The sequence below is a fragment of the Trichoderma asperellum genome, chromosome 6, assembly GCF_020647865.1.
Source record: "Trichoderma asperellum chromosome 6, complete sequence".
Classification (NCBI taxonomy): domain Eukaryota; kingdom Fungi; phylum Ascomycota; class Sordariomycetes; order Hypocreales; family Hypocreaceae; genus Trichoderma; species Trichoderma asperellum.
Genome location: NC_089420.1, coordinates 2677367 through 2702687, shown reverse-complemented (window position 1 = coordinate 2702687; position 25321 = coordinate 2677367). Strand labels below are relative to the sequence as shown.

At 51.7% G+C, this 25321-nt stretch overlaps 9 protein-coding genes across 10 annotated transcripts; 5 read left to right on the top strand and 4 right to left on the bottom strand.

Moving 5' to 3' along the window:
* Window positions 1-63: 63 nt before the first annotated feature.
* TrAFT101_010318 (uncharacterized protein) lies at window positions 64-3949 on the bottom strand. The gene is made up of 2 exons (XM_024904020.2): window positions 831-3949; window positions 64-769 (listed from the first exon to the last, which is right to left on the bottom strand). Exons 1-2 carry the CDS (start codon window positions 3258-3260, stop codon window positions 698-700), a joined length of 2502 nt encoding a protein of 833 aa, XP_024756107.2. The 5' UTR covers window positions 3261-3949; the 3' UTR covers window positions 64-697.
* Window positions 3950-4211: 262 nt separating this feature from the next.
* TrAFT101_010317 (uncharacterized protein) lies at window positions 4212-5603 on the top strand. Its single transcript, XM_024901242.2, has one exon. The coding sequence runs from the start codon at window positions 4339-4341 to the stop codon at window positions 4828-4830; it is 492 nt and encodes a 163-aa protein (XP_024756106.1). The 5' UTR covers window positions 4212-4338; the 3' UTR covers window positions 4831-5603.
* On the bottom strand, window positions 4649-5842 carry TrAFT101_010316 (uncharacterized protein). The gene is made up of 2 exons (XM_024908890.2): window positions 5608-5842; window positions 4649-5502 (listed from the first exon to the last, which is right to left on the bottom strand). Exons 1-2 carry the CDS (start codon window positions 5738-5740, stop codon window positions 4991-4993), a joined length of 645 nt encoding a protein of 214 aa, XP_024756105.1. The 5' UTR covers window positions 5741-5842; the 3' UTR covers window positions 4649-4990.
* A 452-nt stretch (window positions 5843-6294) lies between these two features.
* Window positions 6295-8402, top strand: TrAFT101_010315 (uncharacterized protein). 2 transcript variants are annotated; one of them, XM_024908889.2, is made up of 4 exons: window positions 6295-6732; window positions 6834-7093; window positions 7182-7260; window positions 7319-8402. In XM_024908889.2, exons 1-4 carry the CDS (start codon window positions 6606-6608, stop codon window positions 8137-8139), a joined length of 1287 nt encoding a protein of 428 aa, XP_024756104.2. In that variant the 5' UTR covers window positions 6295-6605; the 3' UTR covers window positions 8140-8402. The 2 variants fall into 2 exon arrangements, with proteins under 2 accessions (XP_024756104.2, XP_065985048.1); XM_066128922.1 differs by lacking the exon at window positions 6295-6732 and having other exon boundaries at window positions 7079-7260.
* Window positions 8403-10299: 1897 nt separating this feature from the next.
* On the top strand, window positions 10300-11148 carry TrAFT101_010314 (uncharacterized protein; the record flags this gene model as incomplete). The annotated part of the gene is made up of 1 exon (XM_066128921.1): window positions 10300-11148. The coding sequence occupies one exon, from the start codon at window positions 10300-10302 to the stop codon at window positions 11146-11148; it is 849 nt and encodes a 282-aa protein (XP_065985047.1).
* A 1367-nt stretch (window positions 11149-12515) lies between these two features.
* On the top strand, window positions 12516-16705 carry TrAFT101_010313 (uncharacterized protein). The gene is made up of 5 exons (XM_024901250.2): window positions 12516-12991; window positions 13146-13332; window positions 13403-15827; window positions 15906-16110; window positions 16208-16705. Exons 1-5 carry the CDS (start codon window positions 12912-12914, stop codon window positions 16245-16247), a joined length of 2937 nt encoding a protein of 978 aa, XP_024756102.1. The 5' UTR covers window positions 12516-12911; the 3' UTR covers window positions 16248-16705.
* An 83-nt stretch (window positions 16706-16788) lies between these two features.
* TrAFT101_010312 (uncharacterized protein) lies at window positions 16789-20675 on the bottom strand. The gene is made up of 5 exons (XM_024904488.2): window positions 20151-20675; window positions 19985-20094; window positions 19588-19916; window positions 19210-19522; window positions 16789-19154 (listed from the first exon to the last, which is right to left on the bottom strand). Exons 1-5 carry the CDS (start codon window positions 20189-20191, stop codon window positions 17110-17112), a joined length of 2838 nt encoding a protein of 945 aa, XP_024756101.1. The 5' UTR covers window positions 20192-20675; the 3' UTR covers window positions 16789-17109.
* Window positions 20676-20941: 266 nt separating this feature from the next.
* Window positions 20942-22303, bottom strand: VPS21 (Vacuolar protein sorting-associated protein 21). Its single transcript, XM_024908888.2, has 3 exons — window positions 21961-22303; window positions 21824-21887; window positions 20942-21726 (listed from the first exon to the last, which is right to left on the bottom strand). The coding sequence occupies exons 1-3, from the start codon at window positions 22027-22029 to the stop codon at window positions 21170-21172; spliced, it is 690 nt and encodes a 229-aa protein (XP_024756100.1). The 5' UTR covers window positions 22030-22303; the 3' UTR covers window positions 20942-21169.
* A 271-nt stretch (window positions 22304-22574) lies between these two features.
* TrAFT101_010310 (uncharacterized protein) lies at window positions 22575-24948 on the top strand. Its single transcript, XM_024901180.2, has 2 exons — window positions 22575-22882; window positions 22953-24948. The coding sequence occupies exons 1-2, from the start codon at window positions 22690-22692 to the stop codon at window positions 24761-24763; spliced, it is 2004 nt and encodes a 667-aa protein (XP_024756099.2). The 5' UTR covers window positions 22575-22689; the 3' UTR covers window positions 24764-24948.
* The last annotated feature ends 373 nt before the right edge of the window (window positions 24949-25321 follow it).

Here is a 25321-nt window from a genome sequence, read left to right as displayed (position 1 = left end):
TACTTGAGGAATCTCAGCTTGTACTACAAGGAGCCACTAAGAATGCTCTGTTTTAATGATGATGCACTTCTTTAGGTTTATAGGTAAGAGGCAGCTAGGTCGCTATAGGTATTTTCATCATCATCTCCCTCATTCCACGTCAAAAGAAGCTCAGTATCACTGCCAAGCAAAACACCACATCAAGCAGAGTACGAAGACGTGCAAAATAGTATACAGCAATAAAGGCATCCCCTTACCACCCTCCATTCCTGTGCTATGTTATTCAATACATAGGGCAAAAGGGAATCAGAAAAAAAAAAAAAGGAACCATGTTCTCAACTTCAACCCTAGCCCAAGCAAGCCAAAAATGTAGCTTTGTCAAGGCGAAATCCTCTCCTACTCCAAAAAACGCCGATGCCATGCAAAAGGCTGCCATGCCGTCAACCACGCCGCCCCCTTTGTCCGAGTTTTGACCAGCCCAAAAAAAGTTATACTTCCTTCTGGCTTTTATAAGCGAGTAAGCTTCCAAAATTCATACCCAAGCGCGATGAGTGCTGAAAAATGGGATTGTAAGAAAAAAAAAAGAGAAGAAAAAGAAAAACCGAACCTCCCCCTTTTTTGTTCATATTACACGTGGTGCTACTCTGAGCCCCTATTATCAAAAATGCTCAGATGACCATCCAAGCCCTCTTTAAAAAGATACTCATGAGCATCATCATCAAATCATTGAGTCGTCCATTGGTATATCATCCTCAAAACTCTCTATCGCCTCCTTAATCTGCGGTCCAGCCTGTGAAGATTTGTCAGTCACACGTAAGAACAAGGAAAAATATCTCGGATCAAGAACCTACCTTTGGATCCAATGCCAAAGCAATAGTATAATGGCGAACCGCCTCTTGCTTCTCATTCATACTCCTATACAGCGTTGCCAAGAGGAAGTGCACCGTGCCCTCATCTGGGGCCAAATCTTTCAAGATGACAAGTTCTCTCTGTGCCTCCTCAGTCTGTCCAACAGCGAGGAGAGCTCGTGCTTTCTTGTATCTTGTGGAAGCTGCACGTGGAGCGAGCTCGACGGCCTTGGAATAAGCACGTAGTGCGGGTATGATCTGCTTCTGCTTCTCAAGCGCTGTTCCGATGCAGGTGACTAGCACAGCATTGTTAGGGTTGATGAGATGGGCGGCCTGGAAGTGGGTAAGGGCCTTGTCGTAGGCGCCCAAGCGTTGCTGGACTCGTCCAATGCCATAGTAGGCGTTGTAATGCCTCTTATCCGCTGATATCGCTTGCCGGTAAGCTGTGAGGGCCTTGTCGTATTCCTCGTTGGTAACATGCTCGTGTCCTTGCAGCGTGAAGCCGTACGCAAACTTTGGATCCAGTTGGGTGGCCCTCTTGAAGCATTTGAGGGCCTGCTCAGGGTCTCGTGCAAGAGACCAGGCGTTGCCCAAAGCGCACCACGCCTGCGGAGAGTGCCATGCGGCGTCCACAAGTTCATGAGCCAAAAAGGAGAGGTCTGTCTCCCGCTTCAAATGCCAGAGGATGGTGGAATACACTTCCATATCTTCTAGGCGCGAAGGACATTGTGCGCGCATTCTTCGAAAAAACTTCTCTGCCTCTGCATATGAAGCCTGCTCATAATGAGCACGTCCCATAAGCGCCAAAACCCAGGGTGAGCTTTGATGAGCTACAGGCAGCGCACTCAATGCCTGAATTGCTTCTTGGCACTGGAATTGCGATAGCAAAAAGTACCCACTCCCAAGCTTCTTCATCAAATCCATTACCCATCGCAACGCCTCTTCGAATCTTGCTAAGCTGTGTTCCGTAACCTTGGAGGGCGGAGCTGAGGCTTCTCTGACCTTGACCATCTCATCATAGTCCCCGTCTCCGCTGTGGTCTTCCAAAGGCTTTCGATTTCCACTAACAACTCTTACGGCGTTGGAGCCACTAGAACCCGGCCGCACCATACGAGAGACTGGGGGTCTAGCCTTTTTCAACTCTCGTCCACCGGGGGCTCCTCCAGGAGCTGGAGTTGACGTTGCCGAGTTCGGCTTACCCGACGGTTTTATCAATCGGGCGCTTCGTCTCGTAGCGTGTTCTTCCGTGTTTACTGATCGTGACACTGGGTGTCCGGCAAGCGTTCGTTTCCTATCGGCTGTCGACATAACACTAGACCGTGAGTTTCCAGTAGGGGCACTAGGGGTATCTGAGATGGGCTCCAAAGGCTGTTCTTGGCTATTTTTCTCTCGCGTAGCAGTATTTTTCCTCGATCCAAGTCGATGGTTCATTCGTGGCGGCGCTTCGAGTGTCTGGTCGACATGCTGGGCATTTCGAGTCCTCCTGGCGGGCGCATGCGGCGGTTCCTGCAGGTTGTTAGACCGAGACATCATTGCCTCCGCTGGTGGCCCTGTTGGAGTCTCTAGGCCTTCCATGTCGTTTTGATGGTGGTTGGCTGAGCTCGTAAGCTTGAATCTAGCATTTTGCATCCTGGACATGAAGTCACTCTCAGTATTTGCCAACATGTTTTCAGTCATGGGGGTCATATCCGCGGCAGAAAAGCTAACGCCAAACGGATCAGGCCCCATGTCGGCTGTCACAGGTCTCATAGATGACTTCTTCGGAGGTTGCTGCGGTTGTTGTTGCTGCTGCTGCTCGAAGGAGCTTGAGATGGTGCTCTGGCTCTGGTTCAGCTCAGCATTTACTGTTGTCAAGTCTTGACCAAGGTTCTGCAGTAAGCTGTCGCTAGCCATGAAGATGTTTGGCACACGAACTTTGACGCCCATGTCGCATAGAGCCTTGAAGGCGTCCCATTGAAAAGCATTAAGTTTCAATGCTTCCTCAAAACAGCTCACAGCTCTCTTCTTGTCATCGTAACCGCGGTACAGCTTTCCCAGCAAGCAAAGAACCGCAGGGGTATCAGGGTAGGCAGCTCGGGTGGTTGCGCTGTGTTTGCCAATGGTATTTTTCTGCGACCATGAGCCTTTGGCCTTATCCAAAGCTGCGATGCCGTCTTTGTACCGTTCCAACGCTAAACACGCCTGAGCAAAGACCCAAGTGCACCCCAAATGCACACCACGATATCCCATCGATTTACTGGCATCATAGGCGGATCGGTAGTCGCCGAGTCGAAGGTGGCATAGTGAGTAAAGGTAGGCGGCTTCGCTCGATCGAGGGTCTTGCGCGGCGTATCGTTCGGCGAAAAAAAGAGCATTGTCGTAGGAGCCGCTGTCGAGATGGTAATAGACCACTTGTCGCAAGAGAGTTCCGACAGCAGTCGGGCTTGGCGCCATCCTGGAAGTGTTAAGGGCCCAGGTAAGGCGGATTAACGATAAAAGTCACTGAAGACTGCGAAGTGTCGTCACCGATGTGTCTGGGCCATGAGACTTTGGTCGACACAGAATATCAAGATGACGAGGGGCAGTGCCGGCTGTTTGAATTCCCAGACAGGTCGTGCCGCACCGTCGTCAGAAAAATCGTAAAGGAGAGGTCGACAAGGCCGGAAAATATGCGTGTGTGAAGTATTATCGATAGTCGTGAAAGGATAGCCAGTAGGCGCAAGTAGTATAAAGAGATTCGGATAAACAGCTATTGGCGATGACGAAGAATATGAACAGCCCTGAGCATTCCGCCTCAACTTCTCAGGACTCTTCCTCCTCCTTCTTTCTCTTATCGATGAATCAAAGACAAGAGCGCTGCAACCGGTAGAAGAAAAAAAAGGTACCGTGAATGGAATGGCGGGTCTTAGCGAGCGTGAACGAAATAAAGGGTGGACTGCGCTTCGGCGGAGAGAGGAGGGGCGACAATCTCCTGAGCAGATACAGATTTATTTCCTGCCTCTGCGATCTCTTCAGCAGACACTGGCGATGTTCAAAGAAGCTGCGTCTCGGATTCGCAGGCGTAGCAACCTCGCGAGGCCGTTTCGAAGGGAGGGAGTGCGTGGCGGGTTTATGGGAAAGTTTCCAAACTTTTGAACCGGAGTCGCGGCGCGCAGGCAACACAAAGACAGACCCAGCTTGTTGTGGTAGCGGCTGTCGATTGGCGCGGCGACGTACCGCCATTGCCTAGCAACAAGGGAGCGGCGGGCTGGTCCACCACTGAGCGGAGGGATAGCGGTAAACGCACAGCGGGCTGGGCGCTGTCTCGTTAGCGGCTGCCCGCTGTACTTGTATATATCGTGCCACTGCACTGCCCGCCCGCCACTAATGACGATTCGGTTATCGACAGCAGGTCCCCACCCGAGCTGCAGGGTCGGATCCTCTAACCTCGAATCAAAGAAACCAGATTTCACCAAAGCCTCACTTTCCAATCAATCCCGCTCCTCCAACCGGCCAATTGTACAAGACAATCACAAAAAAAAAAAAAAACATAATGGCTCAAAAAGCGAAAAAGGACCGCGCCAAATCTAACGCGGCCTCTCTCAACAACCTGCACATCGGGTCCCTCATCGTCCACGTGCTCTTCCTCCTCTCGCACTTCCTCTTCCGCTCTCGATCTCTGCTCGTCTACGGCCTACTCTCGGTTCCAAGCCTGATTTGCGAATACATACTCGAAACGTCTGGCCGACCCAAATACGATGCCGCAACTGGCGCCCTCAAGAGCTCGGGCGAGGACCTGGCAGCCGCTGGCTTGACCGAGTACATGTTTGATGTCATCTGGGTGACGTGGGCATCGATCATTTCTGCGATCCTGTTTGGCAAATGGGGCTGGATGCTGTATGCCGTGGTTCCTGCGTATGGCGCCTATCTCGCCTATGGACTTTTAGGCATGGGCAAGAACGCACTCGCTTCGATGCAAGGTGGTGGCAATGCCGACAACAACGCTGCGCCGCAAGGGAACCGTCGAGCACGGAGGACTGCTTAGGTGGTGGCATTTTATAACGGTGGTCTGTCTGTCTATTTGTGGCTGTCTATACAAAAAAAAATAGCTGGATGCTAGGCAAAGCAAAAAAAAATAAAAATAAAAGTCAAACAATAAACCAACAAAAGGTTAGGAGCGGCCCAACTGTATAGTCTCTATTAATTCACTTCTCGCCTCGTCGCGGCCGCTCCCCCGTCCAGCGCTCCAGCATATCATCGTCAACATTACGGACTAACACATGGAAGTGCTCCAGCGTCCGCACGCTCTGCAGCGCAACCCAGTTCTTGAACCACAGCACTTGCTGCTCCCCTCCGGCGCCCAGCGTATCGACAAAGTACGCCTTGACAAAATCCTCCACCTGGGCCCTGCTCTCAGTCGTCAGATCCCCCGTCTCGGGATCAGTAGGAATTGGAGTGCGGGACCACACAACAATATGCGTGATCTCCGGCGTCAGGCCGTACGGCCAATCATTCAGCAGGACCTTGTAGTCCGAGGCGGCATCAAAGGGGACCAGCGATTCGGGAATGAAGGGTGGCACCCCCCAGGCCTTTGGCAAACGAGTCTGCAGGATGTATTCCGTTATGGTGCCATATTGTGCTTTGGTCTCCGCGGTCCAGGCAATATAGCGGCGGAGATCTGAGGGCTTTCTTTTCAGAATGCCCAAATTATTTGTTTCTTCAAGCTCTTGTTAGCTCTCCGGTTCTTGATAGAGACGTACAATCGCCGCAATTCTCACGGTCACCATCTAGAATCTGCAATATACAGCGCAAGTCCACTCACCAATAATGTGCCTCAGATCTTCCCAGTCGTGAAGCCGATAATCCTCGTCCGACTGCGCAAGGACCCATTTATCAACCTCGGTCAAGGGAAACGGCGCGTCGGCAAGGGCCTGCAGGGAACCCTGATCCCCCATGGTTTCCAGATTGAGATGCAGTTCAAGGCTTCAACTGATCGAAAAGCCACAAGCGGCGATGGGCTGAATTGGGCCCCAAGTCTGGCTGACATGGGTCTCTCCGCGCGCTGAACTGCCTAGTCGCAGCCTCATCCCCCGTATTATGTAATTTTTGGCGCCTCGCAATCTCGTACTCGTAACATGACACCCAATATTAAAACAGGATCCCTATTTCCATCCAAAATTAAACGAAACTGCCCGCCCAGCCAGTGCTCTCCATCCAAGCCTCTTACCTACCACACGTAGTTAAATCCCCCGAGCGGAAAAGCCCAAAATCCAAAAGCCACGCTGCATTCAAATTACTGCTCTGCTAGGTAGTAGAATTGAGATTGCCGGCCTGCGATCCGGCCTTCTGAATCGGGAGGCGGTGCCCCCGGACCTGGCCTGTTTAGTGCTTGAGCCCATTTCGGAGCATTTTTGACCCTTAATATTAGACGTCTCCCCAGATTTTCGCGTCTTAATCTGCCGCGGCTGTTCCTCCACCTCCCCTCCCCAGTATTAAACATCAGATGTGTCTTGCTTCTTAACATCTGTTTTTTCTAGCTGTTTTGCTGCCTCATTCTTTTGATATATCTTTTTTTTTTCTCACTCACATACACACGCTCACTCCATTTAACTTTTCTTTCTTCTTCTAAATCTCTTTTCCCCATGTTTACACTTGTCCTATAGGCCGCCGCCTCCTTTCCTTTTATCTTCTCTTCTTTTCTTTTCTCATCTTGATTCTCAACTTCATTCGCTCGCGCGTATGACCTAATCGAACTAGGGTTTCCATTATCTCATTGTAATATTATACTGCCATGAGCCACATGCTCCGCCTACCGGCATCATGATCCTCGGTCCTGTATCTCTCATCGACTGCTTAGTCTTTTGCTTTTACCTCGCACCGCAGCTGCTTCATCAAGCTGGCTTCTTCCCTACCGCACTTGTCGTTCTTAAAGCTATACCATTTCTGTGTATGTAACGTCCTGCCCATAAGTAATATATACGGAGCTGGTTTCCCTTCGACAATACAAAACAGCTGAGGTATTGATCTAACACATTCACCACTTTACAGTATTTACACTTCCACTTCAATTCGTGTGGAACCGTTACTTCAGGAGCTACTCTTCTCACAAGTCTTCTCACCTCAAAGGCTCTACCATATTCGAAGATATCGTCATCCGCTGCGTGCGATATGCATTTGCCACTATACCAGCCAACGTCGGGAGAGTCTTCTTCTCCCGGGACGTGGCACTCCCGTTTCTCAAGTGGCGCATGAAGAGACATGGATTCAAGGATTTTCCCGTGTATTGGAAAGAAGAAACCATGGGAGAGGTTCATATATCCCTTTCCCCTCTCTCCTGAAAATTCCACGTGGGGGTGGACGTTGAGCTAACGACATTGTGTTACTACTTTTATGCAGGGAGACGCCAAAGTTAAAGGGATCTGGATCAAGCAGAACTGCGAGGTTGAGCCGGATATTGTCATCTACTACGCGCATGGTAAGACATGTTACACTACGCGAGTTGCCGAAGCGCTAACTGATGCAAACCACTTCAGGCGGCGGGTTCGCCATGGGCACCAGCTACTTCTACTTTGAGTTTCTTCTCGCATGGCACAGCCTACTGGTTGATGCTGGGTATGAAAACCCAGCCATCTTCGCTTTGGACTACAGCTTAGTTCCAGATGAGGTGTATCCCACCCAGATTCTCCAAACGCTACAGGGCTATAAGCATGTGTTGGAAGAGGTAGAGGACGCTTCCAAAGTGTGCGTTGCCGGCGATTCTGCCGGCGCTACGCTAATCCTGAGCATGTTGCTCGAGGTTGGGATTCAGGTTCAGAATCAACAGGCGATGGGGGCTAAACTGGGGATGAGCAAACACGATCTGGAAGACATTCGACCAAAATTTGCTATACCGCAGATGGCCATGTTAATTTCTCCGTGGATCACTCTGGCCTCAAGTCTCCACTTTCCGTCTCGCGTTGACTACTTGAATAGGGGCACTCTCTGGAAGTACGCGAACGAGTATGCGGGAGACGCAATGATTCACGGCGGGGTGGCATCGCCTGGGAGGTGCGACGACGTCAAGTTGTGGAAAGCAGCCAGCCCCGAGCGCGGCTACTTTATCACATACGGCAGCGATGAGGTCCTAGCGCCAGACATCGAGAGCTTTGTGGAGCGTCTAGGCGCCGGCAAGGTCGAAATCGAAGCTCGAAGATTCGACGGTGGAATTCACGCATGGCCTGTAGCATCGCTCTTCTTATCCAGCACAAGGAGGAAGCGACTCTATGGGCTGCAGACTATAGTAGGAGAAATTAGAAAGAGATTCGACAAGGCTCCAGCAGGGAAGGTGAGGCAGAGGAAGAGGCTTTCAGATTAGATCAAGTTCTACAATGTAATCATAGAGAGATCAACAATATGGAAAGTCAGGAACCAGAGCGTCAAGGCTCGGCTTCGTCATTTTCCTGATCGGGCTCAGATTTAAAGCTCACTATTGTTTATCATCGCACAGCCAAAGACGAGGGGAGGGGTGAAAGAGAAGTAATCGACGTGATTTGACGGAATGATTCAATGAAATGCTACTGACCTGTGAGGCTGTTTTGTTGCCTGGTGTGGGTTCCTGCATCATCTCCAGGCAGCTCCAGGCAGCTCAGCGACTGGACCTGTCTGCCTCAGGTCCTGACGCATACCAGGTTGCGTCAAGACAGGCAAAGGGAGACGGACAGACTCGACTCTGGGCGGACACAAGGACGCTGGCATCCCAACGGCGAGAGACAGAGAATGCGCGCATCCCTTGCATGCCAGGAGTAGGCATTTCTTGAAAGTGCAGTTTCAAGCCAGAACCAAGCAGCAGCCATGGATGGTGGACGAAGTGACGAAGAGAGATGCAGGATCCGGCACCAGCAAAACGGCTGCATGATTATTAGCGGCGCAGGAGCACCTATTCCTTCACGCAAAGAGCCGCATCCACGCCCGATGTAACGGCAGCGTTTCCCCTGGCGGCCGAGCATTCGTGCGGTCTCGTTCTGGCTCCGTCTGAGAAAAGGCCAGCCCGGGAAACGCACGCGAAGAGTTGCAATGCATATGTCGTGCTGAGCCCGTGTCTTCTCCCGCCAAATCGAATCGACCACGCATCCTCTTTTTTTGAGGCTGTCTCCCACGAACTATCCACCGTGGGCATGGGTTCATAGCGGCACGCCCCCTCCCAGGCTTGTCATCAAATGGAAATGGTGCTGCCACCAGCCACGGCTCCGGTCTCTTATCCAAGGCAGCCGGTTCTCCGCCAGTAGCTTCAGAGCTAGGGCGGGCGCCAGTCGCTGTGTTGGTGCAACAGCCTCCCTCGTCTTTGCGATGGACCTCCGTGGGTTTGTCACCCCCCCATTTTGGTGTAACTTGGGCATCGGCACTACGCCCAGTTGGCTGAACTCAGGCTCAATACCAAGGGCCCTGAAATGCACATATAAACGGCCGGTCGTTCCCTAAGCTCCAGCCTTGGTTTGCTGGCATCGCAGCGCAGAGCCCGACCCCTCCCTCCAGCTCAGACCCAACCTTGCCGCCGTCTTGGTCAACGAACCACACGCTGTATCGCAGCCACCCCATTTCCAGATTTGGCCCACGGTGAGCGCAACGTCACCGAGCTGTCATGCGTGGTATTTTGTGTGTCGCTTCCGGAGTGCTGTGTTATTAGCTGCCGATTTGCAAAGATTTGCAAAGATTGAGCACTTGGTTGCCTCTCCCCCCTTTTTTTCGCTTTTTTGCTAGATCCTGCGCGCAGAACATCGTCTTGGCAGTTTCGCGATTCGAGCGCCAAAGACCTGCTGGGTAGCATCCTCCAACCACCGCCCCGCACTCAGCTGGCTGGGGATAGAAATCGAGGCAGGCGTTTCCAAAGCGTTCAGAAAGAGAGCAGAAAGTGCTCTGGGAGAGTGAACGGCGTCTCTTGATAATAAGGCACTCTTTTCTTCTCACAATAGCTAGATATTCTAGCTTTGAATAACAGAGCCCTTCATACATAAGAACTCGCCTCGTCCAAACACCCACGCTGTCATCGCCAATTGTTTCTCTTGTCCGGATATTCAATGCCAAGTGAGGGCATTGCAATTACCGGCATCAAGTGTTCAAAGAACTGCGTGCGAAGGTGCAAGAGATCGACCGTCTATCCAATCGTGGATATCAGCCAACTGTAAAGCCCCATCGCTGCCTTCTATAGCCCCCGACGATCCTGAGCCCGTCTCAGCATTGCTCAGCCAGCCATAGGAGGATCGACAGTGCTGTGTTTGTGCGAACTAGCTGCGTCAAAGGCAGCTGCCGAAAGGCTCGTCGTTGAAGAAAAGCCGCTGCCAGGGCCGCGGATTTGGCTAGGAAGAAGGAAGGAAAAACACGACAGTGTCGATTCCCTGTCCACGGAGAATCGTGGTTGCAGGTTGCAGCGGTCCATTGTTTTCTCAGGCCACTGATTTGCGGCCGCTGCCCTGGGAGCAGGTGCGTTAATGCACTAGAACAGCGCTAAGGGACGCAGTGCAGCAGCTCGAAAAAAAAAATGTCGGCCGAGGAATCGTCGAATTACGCGCCACGGTCGCCGGACCTGTCGTCGTTTTTCTCGGACAGCCCCACCCAAGCCGCACCGCAACACCTCACAGCGCACGGCCAGGCTGGATATAAAATACAGCCTCCCGCCAGCCGTTTTGCCGCATTACCGGGCAACGCAGAGTCCTTCTATCCACCTTCCCACTCATTCGGCGCCGACCCTCAGGCCGCACGCCAGCCTTATATCGAGCCCGACTACTACCACGAGCCATACTCTCCGCCAGCCGTCAGGTATCCAGGGCAAAACCCAGCCGGCTACCAATACGCCGCACCCCTCGCGCCGCAGCACGACTTCAAGCCGCCGCCGCCGCCCGAATTCTCCCCTTATTCGTACGAGCCGTACCCGGGCCAGGCTTCGTCCTCCTCTTCAGGCATGCCGCCCAGAAAGGCCGCGGTGCCTCCGCCGCCTGCGCCGGTCATCGAGCCGTCTCCCGTCAAGACCAAGTTTCCTACAGCCCGGATTAAGCGGATCATGCAGGCCGACGAAGAAGTAGGCAAGGTTGCTCAGCAGACCCCTATTGCCGTCGGAAAGGCACTGGAGCTGTTTATGATCCAACTGGTAACAAAGAGCGCGGACATCGCCAAAGACAAGGGCTCCAAGAGGGTTACTGCATCCATGCTGAAAAACGTGGTGGAGGCAGACGAGCAATGGGACTTCCTGCGAGACATAGTAAGCCGTGTAGAGAATGAGAAGGAGGGCAGCAAGTCCAAGGGCAAAGGGGACAGCGAAACCGACGAAGAGATGGAAGAGCCCAAAAAGCGAGGCAGAGGTGGTGGCCGTCGCAAGAAAGCAGTACAGTAGGGAGGCTGGAAGCCATCAGGTGCACACTGGAGGCGCATACGACGATGGGTGGGTACGAAGATGGGATTTGACTGGCGTTTACTAGAAAGATATACCTTCAAGTCATTATATCATACAAACGGCGTTGGGGAGGACGGATTCATTGAAAGGACAGGATTGATTCTAGATGGTTGCGTAGCTGTGAAGCACGGTCTCTATCTGGATGGGCGTGGCGCTTTTACACTTGCACTTGTCAAAAGGAACTGACTCTTCCTTTTTTATTATTGCGTATTATTGTTTTAGCTTTTTCCTTCAGGTTCCACTAGCTTAAATTTTATTTTAAAAAACAAAACAAACAATCCAAAATATAACTCAACATAAAGAAAAATGCTTACGTTCGTCGCTCGCAAAGCTGTAACGCTACCATATTCCCGCTTTCTTTTGAGTTGTGTTATGGTGCTTTCTTTGCCCCTGGCTTGGCTTGTTACGCATGTGCTCTGGTGACATGTGATGGGAGCTTGCGTGTTGTTTCGCCAAGATTGGGGCGAAACGGCCGGGAGCTGTTCAATTAAACATTGAAGCTACCGCCTCCTTCTGCTTGTTTATTCTGCGACACACAAAAAGCCTCAGCGCCGTCCAAGCACATGGGGGTGGAGACACAGTCTAGATTCAGAGGCCTAGAATGAGCTGCATATGGGTTTTCCCGGTTGTATCGGGCAACATGGTGTTGATGTCCGCGTACAGGTAAGCTTCAGGGGACTGTCCCGGAGTGCATGCAGCAACGTCAGGTCGGTAACGGGGCACTTGCAGGCCTCCGTCTGGTGCCTTGCGTCAGCCTGATAGGTCATCATTCGAAGTTCCGATATTCTTTTCCCTACGGCGATTACGGAGTTGCAGTGAAATGCAAGCCTGTGCAAATGCTGTGATGAGACTGAGAGAATGGGCTGAGACTCTGGGAAACAGGCCCCTTGCTTCGGGCTGCGGCCTGGAGTCCTCCCATTGGCTTCTTGGTAGCCAATCCCTAGCACTTATAGTACCTCCTATAGGTATAGTATTGCCAGCAGTAATTCCAGCACTGGCCATGCCCAGACGGAGTTTGAAACGCTTTGCAGTTCGAAACCCACCTCGTCTCTTTGCTTACCAGCACACGCATCAGGAATCTCGCACCGCAGCGGAGATTCGGCGTTCGTGGCCTCGAGCCACCTACCTTCTCGGGCTGTCAGCCGTCATCCAGACAGGCCAGTGTTTGCTCGATCAAGATTAGGATAGGTTGATTCCATGGCCAACGTCTCTGCCCGCACCGTAGCCGCTGTAGCTCCCTTGGACCCCTAATGCACACAGGCCAATGGCCGCCAGAAACGTTAGGCACTAAGCGCAGTGCCGAATTGGGTCGCTGTGGACAGGTCACTCACTCCACCTCTTGGTTCCATCAACCCGTCTATCCATATCCATCTCCGCCTCGTCCGTCGACTAGAGGCGCCGCCAAAGCTTCCGCTTCCTCCCTCCTCGACCTTCATTTTCTGCCCGAGCTTCGCAGATCAATCCACTCCTTACCTTGTCATTTTATTTTTATCCCTCTTTGTCCCAAATTGCGTGTGCGCGCACCGCCCAAAAGAGCCAGCTTGCTTCTGCGCTTCTGCACTGATCCCCCGCTTCGAAAGCCATGCGAGACCGGCTGAATATTGCTACGCCTTCAACCCTCATCTAAATGAGGCACCTCCATATTAATCGCAATCGCATCTCGCCTCATACCTCGCCGCCCGCGCACTGCGTCGAATAGCCCAATGTCGTGGGATCTGCTGCAGCGATTCCTCGAATCCGACGTCTTCAACGCGAATCCCTTCCTCTCCGTCTCATACCTCTCGTGAGTTGTACACCTTTGGCATCTTCCTGCCAGCTCTGCTTAGCTGCAATGGGGCGTCGCCTAGGTCGAATGACCTGCCGCGGAGCTTGCTTATGCACGCAGCTGGTGCAAAGATCGGTAGTAGCTAATCTATATGTCCTTTAACGTCTTGCAGCCGCTATGCCGACCATGTAGGCATTCACTATGTTCTGTGCACCAAGCTGCGACAGTTTCCCTACGAGGATATCGAGTTCTTCCTGCCGCAGCTATGCCACCTCATTATCAGCGTCGACAACGAGTCAATGGCTCTGGAGGAGTTTCTGTTGGATCTATGCGAAGAGTCTGTGACTGCCGCATTGTTGGTGCGTAGCTCAGGCAAATTACGAAACTTGTCCTCAAAGACACCAGAACACTAACCCTCGTCTGTTATAGACATTTTGGCTCTTCCAGACATATCTACACGACTTGTCCTCCAATCCGCAGTCCAACGCCTTTCAGACATGTCGTCGAGTCTATAATAAGGTACAGCACATCGTGTTTGGGGTCGCAGACACCGTGCGGCACCACAAGATCAAGGAAAACGTCTTGCCCGTGACTGTCCTGTCCAGCTTCGTTCTTGCAAGCGTCGCCCTGCCAATGTTTCCGAGATGGGCTGGACCTCTCGCCGTCGCACAAGCTCGAAAACCCCAGCCCATCACCGACGATAGTTCAGATGGAACTGAAACGCCGAAGCCTACGGCGAAAACACCCACCAGGGCGAATACCGTGGCCGTGCCAGGCTCGAAATCTCGGCGGACCAAGGACTCGAGAAATCCAAACCCATCCGACGATAGCTTGGCAATCGACACCCGCCTCTCTCGCCGAAATAATACCCAAACAGCGTTCTCTCATTCGCCATTGAATCCTAACTTTACAGCAAAAGAGTCAAAAAGGCCGTCTGCTCTGGAGCTAAAGTCTTTGGAGGCAAGACTCAGCACCGCGTCCCTACCTCTCCCGTCCCCGAAAGGCCCATCCCGACCAGCTACTCCTGTGTCTGCTAGACCCGCGGATGGCGTCCATCGAAGACATTCTCATCATTTCAAATCGCCCACGGGCACGAGCAATTTGTCACCAGCCCAGAAAGCACGGCTCCTAAGGCAACACTACTTCAGGTCGCAAACTCAGTTCCTATCGGCCCTGGAAGTTATTTCCAACCGATTGGTCGCCGTGCCGAAACCTGCCCGTATGAGTGCTCTGCGAGCCGAGTTGGCGCTGATAGGGAGAGATTTGCCCGCCGAGATCGATATCCCCATCATCTGCCCCCCGACACTGATTGACGGAGCACCAGGGAAGAGCCGCCATCACCGAATTGTACGGCTTAATCCTGCCGAGGCCACGGTTCTGAACAGCGCCGAGAAGGTGCCATACTTGCTAATGATCGAAGTGTTAAGAGACGATTTTTCGTTTGATCCCGAAACTCCAGACAACCAGAGGCTATTAACTGGGCTACTCAGTGGTGATGGGCCTTCAAAAAGACTGTTTGACCTCTCTTCAGAGACGCCTAGACCTGCTCAGGTCATTCACGCTCCGGAGCCAGTAATAGACAGCGTATTCGAACCGGTTTCGGGCGATTTGGGAAGCTCGCCACTTTTGAAGCCGTATGACGATGTGCCGTCGCCAGTCACCTATCACCCAAAGCATTCTTCCGACCAGCGATTCTCTAGCGGAGCCACAACCGCGACTACGACGTTGGATGCAATGACACCGCGCACATCGGGTCCTTTCTCATCTAGATCTCCTAGTCCTGGTTCTCGACGAAGAATGACGCTCAATATGGCTCGCGCCGATCAGCCAGATTTCTCAGCGTTGGCCACACATATGAGGACGGCCTCTCAGATGCTTGCTCAGCTTGAGGCGACGAGTGGTAAGCGACCAAAGCATGAGGTAGCAGCTATTAGAGCCAAGATTATTGCGAGCATGCAAAGCCTCGAGGAGCAAAGCTTTGACGCGGACGATCATGGTCCCACGTTTGACACTATTATAGCCAAAGCCAGCACTGCTAGCACCGTACAGGGCATGAACCCGGATCTGGACGAGGAAGAGGCACCAATCGATCCCAACATCAACGCCAGCGCAGGCAGGGAAAGGATGGAAAACGATATCAAGACAGGAGGCGTACAACGCCGTGGCGATCGCGACGACCCTAGTGCGGCTGTCTTTGGAGAAGCCTGGGAGGCCAAGAAAGAGCGAATTCGGAAATCCTCGCCCTACGGGTGGATGAAAAACTGGGACCTCATGAGTGTCATCGTAAAGACGGGCGCTGATTTGCGACAGGAAGCTTTCGCCTGCCAACTTATCAGCGTCTGCCACAAGATTTGGGTGGACGCGAAGGTGGACGTCTGGGTGAAGCTGATGCGCATTCTCGTCACTGGAGAGTCTTCCGGACTCATCGAAACAATAGCAAATGGCGTATCCCTCCATTCACTCAAGCGCAGTCTCACGCTCGCGTCAATCGAGGCTGGAAACAACCCTCGTCATCGCATTGCTACGCTCAGAGACCACTTTGTCAAAGCATTTGGCCCGCCTGAGAGCAAGCCTCATAGGGCTGGACTGGACGCATTCAAGCGCTCATTAGCGGCATACAGCATCATTTCCTACGTCCTGCAGCTGAAGGACAGGCATAACGGAAACGTTCTGATCGACAGTGAGGGACACATCATCCACATCGACTTTGGATTCATGCTTTCCAACTCTCCCGGATCAGTTGGCTTTGAAGCTGCGCCTTTCAAGCTCACAAACGAATATGTGGAAGTTCTGGGAGGAATTGGCTCACAGGACTGGGAGGACTATAAGAAGTTGTGTAAACAAGCTTTCCAAGGTAAGGAGATTTCTTTCAAAGAAAGATGACACATCTCACTTTTTGACCCAATTTTGTTCTCTAACACCATGTATGCAGCTCTGCGACGATCGGCAGATTCTATCATTGACTTGGTCGCCATTATGGGCAGGGATTCGAAAATGCCGTGCTTCGCCGTCGGCGTGACACATGCGACAACGTCCCTCCGGCAGCGCTTCCAGCTGCATCTGAGTGCCGACGAAGCAGAGAATTTCGTGGAGACAGACTTGATTGCGAAGTCGGTCGGCAGTTATTACACACGACTGTAAGTATTATTGACGCCTAATTTCTTTTCCCCCCAATTTGAGATTTGACGCCAAAAAAAGAAACGAGAAAAATGGAAAGCTAACATGTACAAATAGCTATGATACCTTCCAATATCGCACACAGGGTATATACTAAGCGGGCTCCTTGCCGATGGCACTCCCCTTTCTCAGGGGAGGAGGGATGACCATGCTAATGAGGGGAAAAGGGGGCAAAGGATTAGTATGTGTTGGGGTCAGGAGGTGTGGCAGTGGTGTTCAACAAACCATAGGGAGGTTCTTTTATATATATATATACACACAGATATGCGCAGGATGAAGAAGACGACGCTCTCTTCTCCTTGGTAGCGCAACTTGGAATATACTTGGCTACCTTTTTTTTTTTTCGAGATACTCTAGCTACATACACATATACACATGCATATATATATATCTACATATGGGTATGTATGCGATCGGCGTTGATTAGAAGCGGAAAAACAAATACAACCCCTGAAAGAACAAAAATAAATAATAACAAAACTATGAGAAGGATGTATAGCAAATCCTATACTATCACGTCCCCTCGTTACACTCTAGATACCACGTATGGAGTACTTGAAACAAAGATGAATGCAAAAGTTATTTAACTAATATTTGTATACATATACATCATATATATATATATATATGTGTGTGTGTGTACATCCTACATGCATGATCCATACAAGTACAAGACCACCCTTTGGCTCCTCACTTTATACGGAGTCAATAATCCTTTTTTCCCCTTTTGTTTCTTGTTTTTTATTCTGTCTGTCGTCATAATCAAGTCCAGTCAAGTTTCTTTCAGAGTTATCTTTTTGGTATCGGCTCTGGTTCTTTTTGTCGAGCGCCTTTTTTGTTTATTCACATTGAAGTATGGGTTCAGGCTATTGTCGCAGAGTGGTGAGGGTAATGCGCCGCAGCACCTACAGCCATTAACCTTCTTTTTCAGCACGCGATTTAAGCTTTCGAAGAGGCATCTAACCCCATCGTCCTCCCTCTCTCTCAGCCTCCAACCTTCGCATGCGTTCTTCGCTATCACCATCAACAACGTCGTTCCGCCGACTGCGTCGCCCCTTGCGGCCGCCATCATCGGCATCATCTCGACTGCGTTTTGAGCCCGCTAAGCCAGCGAGGCCAGCCATGCGCTGGGCTTCTTTAAGCAAACGCTCACGGTTTCGCGCTTCCCGTTCCAGAGTATGTGCATCTTTCTGTGGCGCTGAGGCCGCCCCAGTACCGCGAGAGCCTCCTTTGATGTCAAATCCACGCGGACCCGTAGGCGGATCAAATCCCTTGTCGCCACCACTCGAGGCGGCAGTGCCATCGACGGAGTGCTTCCTGCTGCTGCTGCCGTGCCTACTGCTGTACTCCCTATCACGATCCCGATCCCGATCGCGGTCGCGGTCGCGTTCACGGTCTCGGTCTCGGTCTCGATATCGATCTTTGCGGTCTTTTTCTTTCCGACTGCTGCTGCTATCCTTATCACGCTCTCTCTCCTTGTCGTAACGTCTAGAGGAGTGCTCATAATCTCCTCGGTCACGGTGGGAAGAGCGATGGTTCGATCTCTGGCGGTCGTCGTCTTCTTCTGCTCGGTACTTGTCTTTACGCCGTTCGTAGTCTCGGTCTTTGTCCTTGTCTTTACGGCTGCGATAGCTTGAACGTTTACCATCATCTGGGGAGCCTGACCTTGACCTTTCAGCCGCCTTATCATCCTTGGACCGCTGAGACGGCTGGTCATCGTCATCGTCGTAGTAATGCCTTCTACTGCTCCGGTGTTTTTTCCGGCGGTAAGAGTCATCTTTATCATCCGCGTCTACAGACTCGGAGCGTTGCCGCCGTTGCCGTCTGTGGGAGCTCCTATGACCACGGCTGCGGCTCGGACTGCGGCTGCTGCGATCTATACTTCGGCTTCTACTACTAACTCTGGAGCCGGAACGCTCTAGCTCTTTGCCGCGATCGCGATCTACTCGGTCTCTGTCTCGGTCTCTCTCTTGCGCGATATGGGACTCTTCAGACGCCACTCCTCTTTCACGCTTATCGTGATCCTTGGGCCGCTCCTTGCTGCGATCACGATGGGCATCACGATCTCGCACTTTGTCAGGGTTAGGAGTACTACTTCTAGAGCCTGGCTGAGTAGCTGGATTCGATAGCGGCGGCGCCTGTGGCGGCTGAGATGTAATAGCAACAGGTTTTTGTACTGGCAAACCACTATCTTCAATCTGGAAACCTCTGGCTCGCAGATTCAGTAGACTAGTATTAGGAAGGCCCTGGCGCATAGCTTTAGGGCCCTTGGGGGCGTTGATTGGTGCATCTGGGGCTGTCAAAATGGAGCGGATGGCAGCTACGCCATTTCGGTTCTGCATACTAGATCCATCTGGTTGAGCCATGGTTGTCGGGCGCGGAACACCTCCAGATGACGCTTCATTGCCTAAGTTTTCACGAGATGCAGACTCGGAAGGATCCTGTTTGGCGCCATCAACGTTACCACCGCCTTCGCCGTCTGATGTCTTGGCTTGGCTCGCAATTTCGTTGCCATTCTCGTCAAGTTGAGCACCTGCCGCCATGGGTGTTGCTTGATGTCCAAGATCACCCTGGCTCTGGAAGCCGGCTGCCCCTTGTCCTTGGTTGTACTGGGAATAGTGGCCTTGGTCATGATAATTTGTCATAGCACCGCCATACTGGTGGTAGCCCCCTCGGCCATACCCCCCATAGAATCCGCGGCCGCGGCCACGGCCACGGCCGTAGTTGTTGCGACGATAATCATTGAAATGGCCATAATTACCTTGATTGTATCCTGTCTGGATTCCTGAGTTAAAATTGCCAAAGTCACCAGTGCCCATGCCTTGGCCATTTTGATTGTAATTATTTTGGTCGAAATTCCATGATTGTGCACCGTTCCAGTTATCATTGGAGCCTTGTCCAAATCCTCCTTCAAAGCCCCCCATGCCGTTCATGCCCATGCCTTGAAAGCCTCCGTTCATGTACATGTTCTGCATCATCGGGTCCATGCCCATCCCCGGCATGCCTACTGCATAGTTAGCCACTGAGTTGAGATTACACCGAGAGACAGAGAGCCTTACCCATCATTGGAAACCCACCAAATGAATTTGGTCCCATCCCATTCTGCATTGCCATCATCATTTGCATCTGGTTGAAGTCGCCGCCCCCAGGGAACATCATATTTTGTTGAAATCCACCATTTGCGGCATCGTTAAATTGCTCTTGGCCTTCGCCAGCTTGTTCAGCGTTCTCATCGTCTCCTTCAGCAGCGTCTTGCTCTTGATTATTGGCTGCGTCATCGCCCTCGACAATCGGATCTTTGGCTTCCTGAGCCTCGATGACGTCGGTCGATTCCTTTCGCGGTTCTTCCGTGCCGTCTAATGACACCTCCTGCTATTAGCGTCGCAGTTGATTAGTATATTGCTCACAGAATCGCTTATTGTAGCTCCATTCCATACCTGCTTGTTCTCTTCGTGGCCAGAAGCCGGCTCATCAGCGCTCTGCGGCGCCGCATCTTCGACTGGCACATCTCCACTCGCGTCTGCCGTTTTCTCTGCCGACTCTGCTACAGGAGCGCTCACATCGGGTAGCGATGGTTTCGGCGCATCAACCGGTGTGATGGGCGTGGTATCATTAGATTCTTTGGATCGGGACGCCTCTCTCTTCTTCTCCGCCGTGCGCAAAAACACTCTGATGGTAGTTCGCAGAGATTTGTTGGGGCTGCAGTCCGCGGCAGATAACGGAGAATGTTCACAAACGGGGCACGACTGAGGGAGATTCGAGTGGCCTACAAACGATTAGAACAGGTTCAGAAGGATACTTCCAACAACGCCAAGGCCGAGAGGATGGACGCACATGTTTCGCAGATGGCTTGTTCGCAGCATGGCAGCCTTAAGGCGTTGACTGCCAGTTTGCTGCAGTTGGCGCATCGCAGTTTGTGTGGGATATCGTCGGGAGCCAACGAGCTGCCACCAGTCAGTATCCTCCATGACAGCGAAGACGGGATCGAGAAAGATCATACTTGATCAGCTCAGCCTGAGCCTCTGAAATGGACGTGGCCATGTTGCCAACGGCAGCAGGTCTATCTGCGTTCGATGACCACCATGAGGCTTTGCGTAGCAGAAAAGGCAGAGGACTTGGATTTCTAGGTGCACAACGAAGGATCAAGTAGAGCGGGCCACGTCACCGGCGTGACCTCAATGAGCCGTGGCACCAAAAATCACAACGCTCCGAGTGGCAGGTATTGTCGCAAACCAGCAATCTCCCAACCCCTTATCATGAAAAGTCTGGCGAAGGTCTGAGATTGTGAGGAGTTTGACGCGCTTCGAAAAAAAGAAGTGGATCTGACAGCGGACGGCGGCCACGACCAGCAAGCCGCTAGCGGCGATCAGAAGGTCACGTGCCCGACTGCCACGCTCAGAAGCGCAAAGACGTTGGCTGCAGAGGAAAGCAGATGCATAGATATATCGAATGCAACGTGGTGGCCTGTGCTTGATCTCGCTTCTCGGGCGAAGATACTGCCAAAATGGAAGCCTCCTGGTGCCAGAAGAGGGTGTTGACTGGGTTGATTGCAGCCTAAAAGCGTAGCCTCGGCGGGATTGGCTGATCGTTTGGGATCCAAGAGCGTAGCCTTGCATGGGCTTCATTGATGACGAATCACGTCGATGAGATTGGTAGGCGGTAGACCCAGATGTGTATCGGTTATGGGCTCATATAAACCATGCTATGTAGGTACAGTAAACCTTCATCGTAGACAGTCTCGTATAAATAGGCGGGCACATCATTCATCACAACACCAACAACAACCAGGCAAGCGTTAGCAAGGTACTATTGTAGCAAAAACTAGACGTCTAAAATAATAAACGATATGGCGCACGAAGCTAAAACACATGAATGACTCCCGAAACGCAAGACTCTGACTCCCGAATGGCATGCCATAACAAATCCGACCTCATCTTATGGTAGCGCAGTAGCGTTAGCACCACAGCAACAACATCATGGTTGGCTGTGCCTCGTACAACAAATCAAACAGCTCCTTATCTAACAGGCACACCCGTCCTTTGCACCCGCATCCCGGGGTCCTGATAAATTCACTCTCTGCTCCTCTCCGGCCCTGTTGGCCGTGCCTGCTGCGCCGGAACCTCTGGCACTCTTCAGGGACGTCTCCGGGATCGCATTTGCAATGGCTGTAAAAACTTCGGTGACATTGTGGCCGGTCTTGGCACTTGTCTCAAAAAATAACAGGCTTTCTTCTTCAGCATATGCCTGAGCCTCTTCTGTTGACACCTTGCGGGCATCGCCGCCGTCTTCGCCCTCGCCTTCGTCGCTTGTGCTCTGCGATTCGCCAGCCAAATCTAGCTTATTTCCCACTAGGGCGATGACGATGCCGGGTGAAGCTTGTCGTTGGAGCTCAGCGACCCAGTGTCTGGCCTTGACGAGCGATGTAGGCTTGGTGATGTCGTAAACGACAAGGGCAGCTTGGGCATTTCGATAGTACATGGGGGCCAGAGATGCAAACCGCTCTTGACCGGCGGTATCCCAGATCTCAAACTTGATAGTCCGGGTGGGGAGATTGCATTTTTGCGTCAGAAACGCCGCTGTCATTCATCCATCCAACACTTAGTCCTACTGTTCGCCGCAATAGATGGGATGGAGGGGAAGGGCTGGCGGGAGCGCCGGGGCGGGTTGGCTTACCACCAATGGTTGGCTCTTTGTTTTCCTGGAAGTCGTTGTTGACGAATCGCAAGACCAGAGATGACTGCGGACACAAGTCAATAACGATGTCTACCATATAAACCAGCCAAAACATATCGCAGAGAAGGATTGGCGACCTTTCCGACTGCGGCTTCGCCGAGGAGCACCAGCTTGACGCTGCTGCTGGGCTTGGGAGCTTCCGCCATCTTTTCCGGCTCGTTTCTCTATCGTTCCGCCGAGGGCTCGGCTCTGTCAAGGGAGGAGATGGATGTGAAGCAAAAGCGACCGTCGTGGAGATGGGGAAAAAAGAACAAATTGCTCAAGCACAGGCGCCGGCTCAGTTTGATGCTGCTGCCTTTGAGAGTACTTGTGTGTACAGGCTGCTATGCGCGAGGATGGTTCTAGCAGGCGAGTTCGTGGTGGGTACCGGCTGCATTGGAGCAGCGAAAGAGAGGCGCAATGATGACGAGGTCTGCGAACGAACCAGCTCACCAGCCACACTGAGAGCCGGGGGCTAAAGAGTAAGGTTGCCTGGTAGGTTAAAGATACTTCAGATATCATGTGGATCCCATGATGAGTCAAGTACTATCTACCTCTATACATGTAACTGTCAGAAGCGTTTTTGGCGGGACCCTGCTGGTAGTAGTTCGGCCAAAAGTTACGCCTACGTCCGACAGCTCCCCGCCAAACTTTTTGGGCTTCGATCTGCCGGCAGAAAAAAAAGTTCAGCGCGGTTGCTGCAGGTGCGGATCCTTGTCTCAAGATTCAAGCATTTTTTTTTTTTTCTTCCATACGTACCTGTTTCTTCAGTGCCTAGTTTCAGCTTCTCAATTCTACGAGAACTGGAAATTGATACAGGCTTCAATATGGCTGGACCGATATCCGAAACGGCGGCTTCAAAGAGCAAGCCGTCTAATCCCAATAAGCGAAAGCTGCTCGACGATAGCGACTCAGACTCAGATGATGCGGGAGCAACAATTGGAGGCTCTGGCTTCAAGGTGAATGAGGAATATGCGCGCCGTTTTGAACATAACAAGAAACGAGAGGAAAAACACAGACGTACGTTCGAATTGGAACCTTTGTTCTCCCCCCACCAACATGAAAGTGTAATCTCTCTAACATACACTAGTGGAGGAGAAGCTCAAGAGAGAAGGCGACGATGAGGATTCTTCTTCTTCCGATGAGGACGAGGACGAAGATGGCTTCCTTGCAACGGAAGACCTCGACGCGCAAATCTCTGCTACACTACAGGCAATTCGAAACAAAGATCCCCGCGTCTACGACAAGGAGACCACTTTCTATGCCCCAGACGACGAAAACGCCGATGGTGAAGACAAGGAGAAGAAACAGAAACCAGTTTTCCTCCGCGATTATCAACGAGAGAAAATTTTAAGGGGAGATGTCGGCGCTTCAGACGACGAAGAGGACGCTCCGAAAACATACCAGCAAGAGCAAGACGCAATCAAAAAGTCACTGCTCTCCGAGATTGACGCTGCCAAGGATGAAGAAGACTCGGATGATGAGGAGGACGACGACGGATTCATGAAGCGAAAAGCACCAGCACAGACAGATAAAAACGGCTTACATCCATCCAGAGCAAAGGCCGTAAAGCTTTCAGAGGTGGATGTGGACAATGCAGACAGAGATCCAGAAACGTTCTTGTCAAACTTTATGGCGGCGAGAGCCTGGGTGGCTGATGAAGGCTCCAGATGGGAGGCCTTTGAGTCAGATGATGGAGAAGAAGACAACAGAGCAGATGAATTCGAAGAGGCCTACAATCTGCGATTCGAAAATCCCGAAAAAAGTAACGAAGTCTTGAAATCATATGCCAGAGACTTCGCGGCTGCTAGATCAGTCCGACGAGAGGAGAAAACCGGAAGAAAACGTCAGAGAGAGCTCGAGCGTGAGAAGAAGGAGGCAGAGAAGGCGCAGCGCCGTGAAGACAAGGCCCGGTTACGAAACCTGAAGCTGGAGGAAACCGAGGGCAAGCTTCGCAAGATTAAGCAAGCAGCTGGAGCATTCGGCAAGGAGTTGACAGACGAACAATGGATGAAATTCCTTGACGACGCGTGGGAGAATGACAAGTGGGAGGACGAGATGAAGAAGTGGTTCGACGAGGGCTACTACGCCATCAACGAAGCGAACGTTGCCTCAGACGACGATGAGATGGATGTCGATGGAGAGGGCAGCAGCGACAAGAAGAGCAAAAAGAAGAAGCCCAAGAAACCCACGTGGGATGATGATATCGACATCAAGGACCTTATCCCCGATTTCGAGGACGACGAGGCAAAACCAAACATTACGTTAACAGACGACGAGGCACAAGATGACGATGACGATGACGAAGAACCCTCCGCCAAGAAACTGAAATCATCAGACCACAAGAAGGCCCGCCAGGAGACCCAAAAGAAGGCTCGCCAAGAGCGCACCAAGCTCGAAGCCCTCGTCGACGCCAAAATGAACCTCACAGACCACGACATCCTCAAAGGCAACAGCAGCAGCAGCGTAGGCGGCTTCCGGTACCGCGAGACCTCGCCGCAGTCCTTTGGCATGACGGCGCGCGACATTCTGCTCGCCCCGTCAGACAAGGTGCTCAACGAGTACGCCGGCCTGAAGAAGCTCGCCACGTTCCGTGACGCCGAGAAGAAGCGCAAGGACAGGAAGCACCTCGGCAAGAAGGCCCGGCTGCGCCAGTGGCGACGGGACGTGTTTGGCGGAGAGTTTGAGAATACGGGCCCGACGTACGGGTTTGAGCGGGTGGTTGCTACTACGGAGGAGGATGGCGACGACGTCAGGGATAAGAAGAGGTCGTTGAAGAAGAAGGACAAGGCGGCGTCCAAGGCCAAGGATGGTGAGGAGGCGAGCAATATCATTGGCGATGTAGACGGAACGAGGAAGAAGCGGAAGAGGTCGAAGGGAAAGAAGGCGGCCAAGGAGTAGAGAGCGAGAGATTGATGGACTTTGCGCGCGCGCGTATATATGTAAAAAGGGTGCCTCTTTTTTTTTTTTTTTTTTTTTCCCTCTCTCTTCTAGTTGTTATAATAGTAGTACCATATATATATAGATGGGTTTAGATCTCTACTGGGTTTTCATGATAATACCACACACATCGAACCTAAATTGTTTGTCTATCTCCCTATACAGATAATATTGATATACCTTGTACATCACCATATCAGTCAGTACATCAACATACGCGCTTCTTGAAAACTAAAGGCGGTTCTATACATATACATATCTCTTCTCTTTTTTGTAAGAGGCCTCAAAAGGGTCGGTCCCATCACACAGAATACTTCAAATTCACAGACATTACAATCACACACAAAACACCACGTCATAAGAAGTACGTGTAAACAATAAATAATCATATCCTATGAGAATAAACGTTAAGCATTTACATGAATACACTCAAAAAGGATCATCCAACTCCTCTTTCCCGGTCTGTCTGTCTTTGTCTCTCTCTCTCTGTCTCTCTGTATGTCTACGTACTCCCAGTTT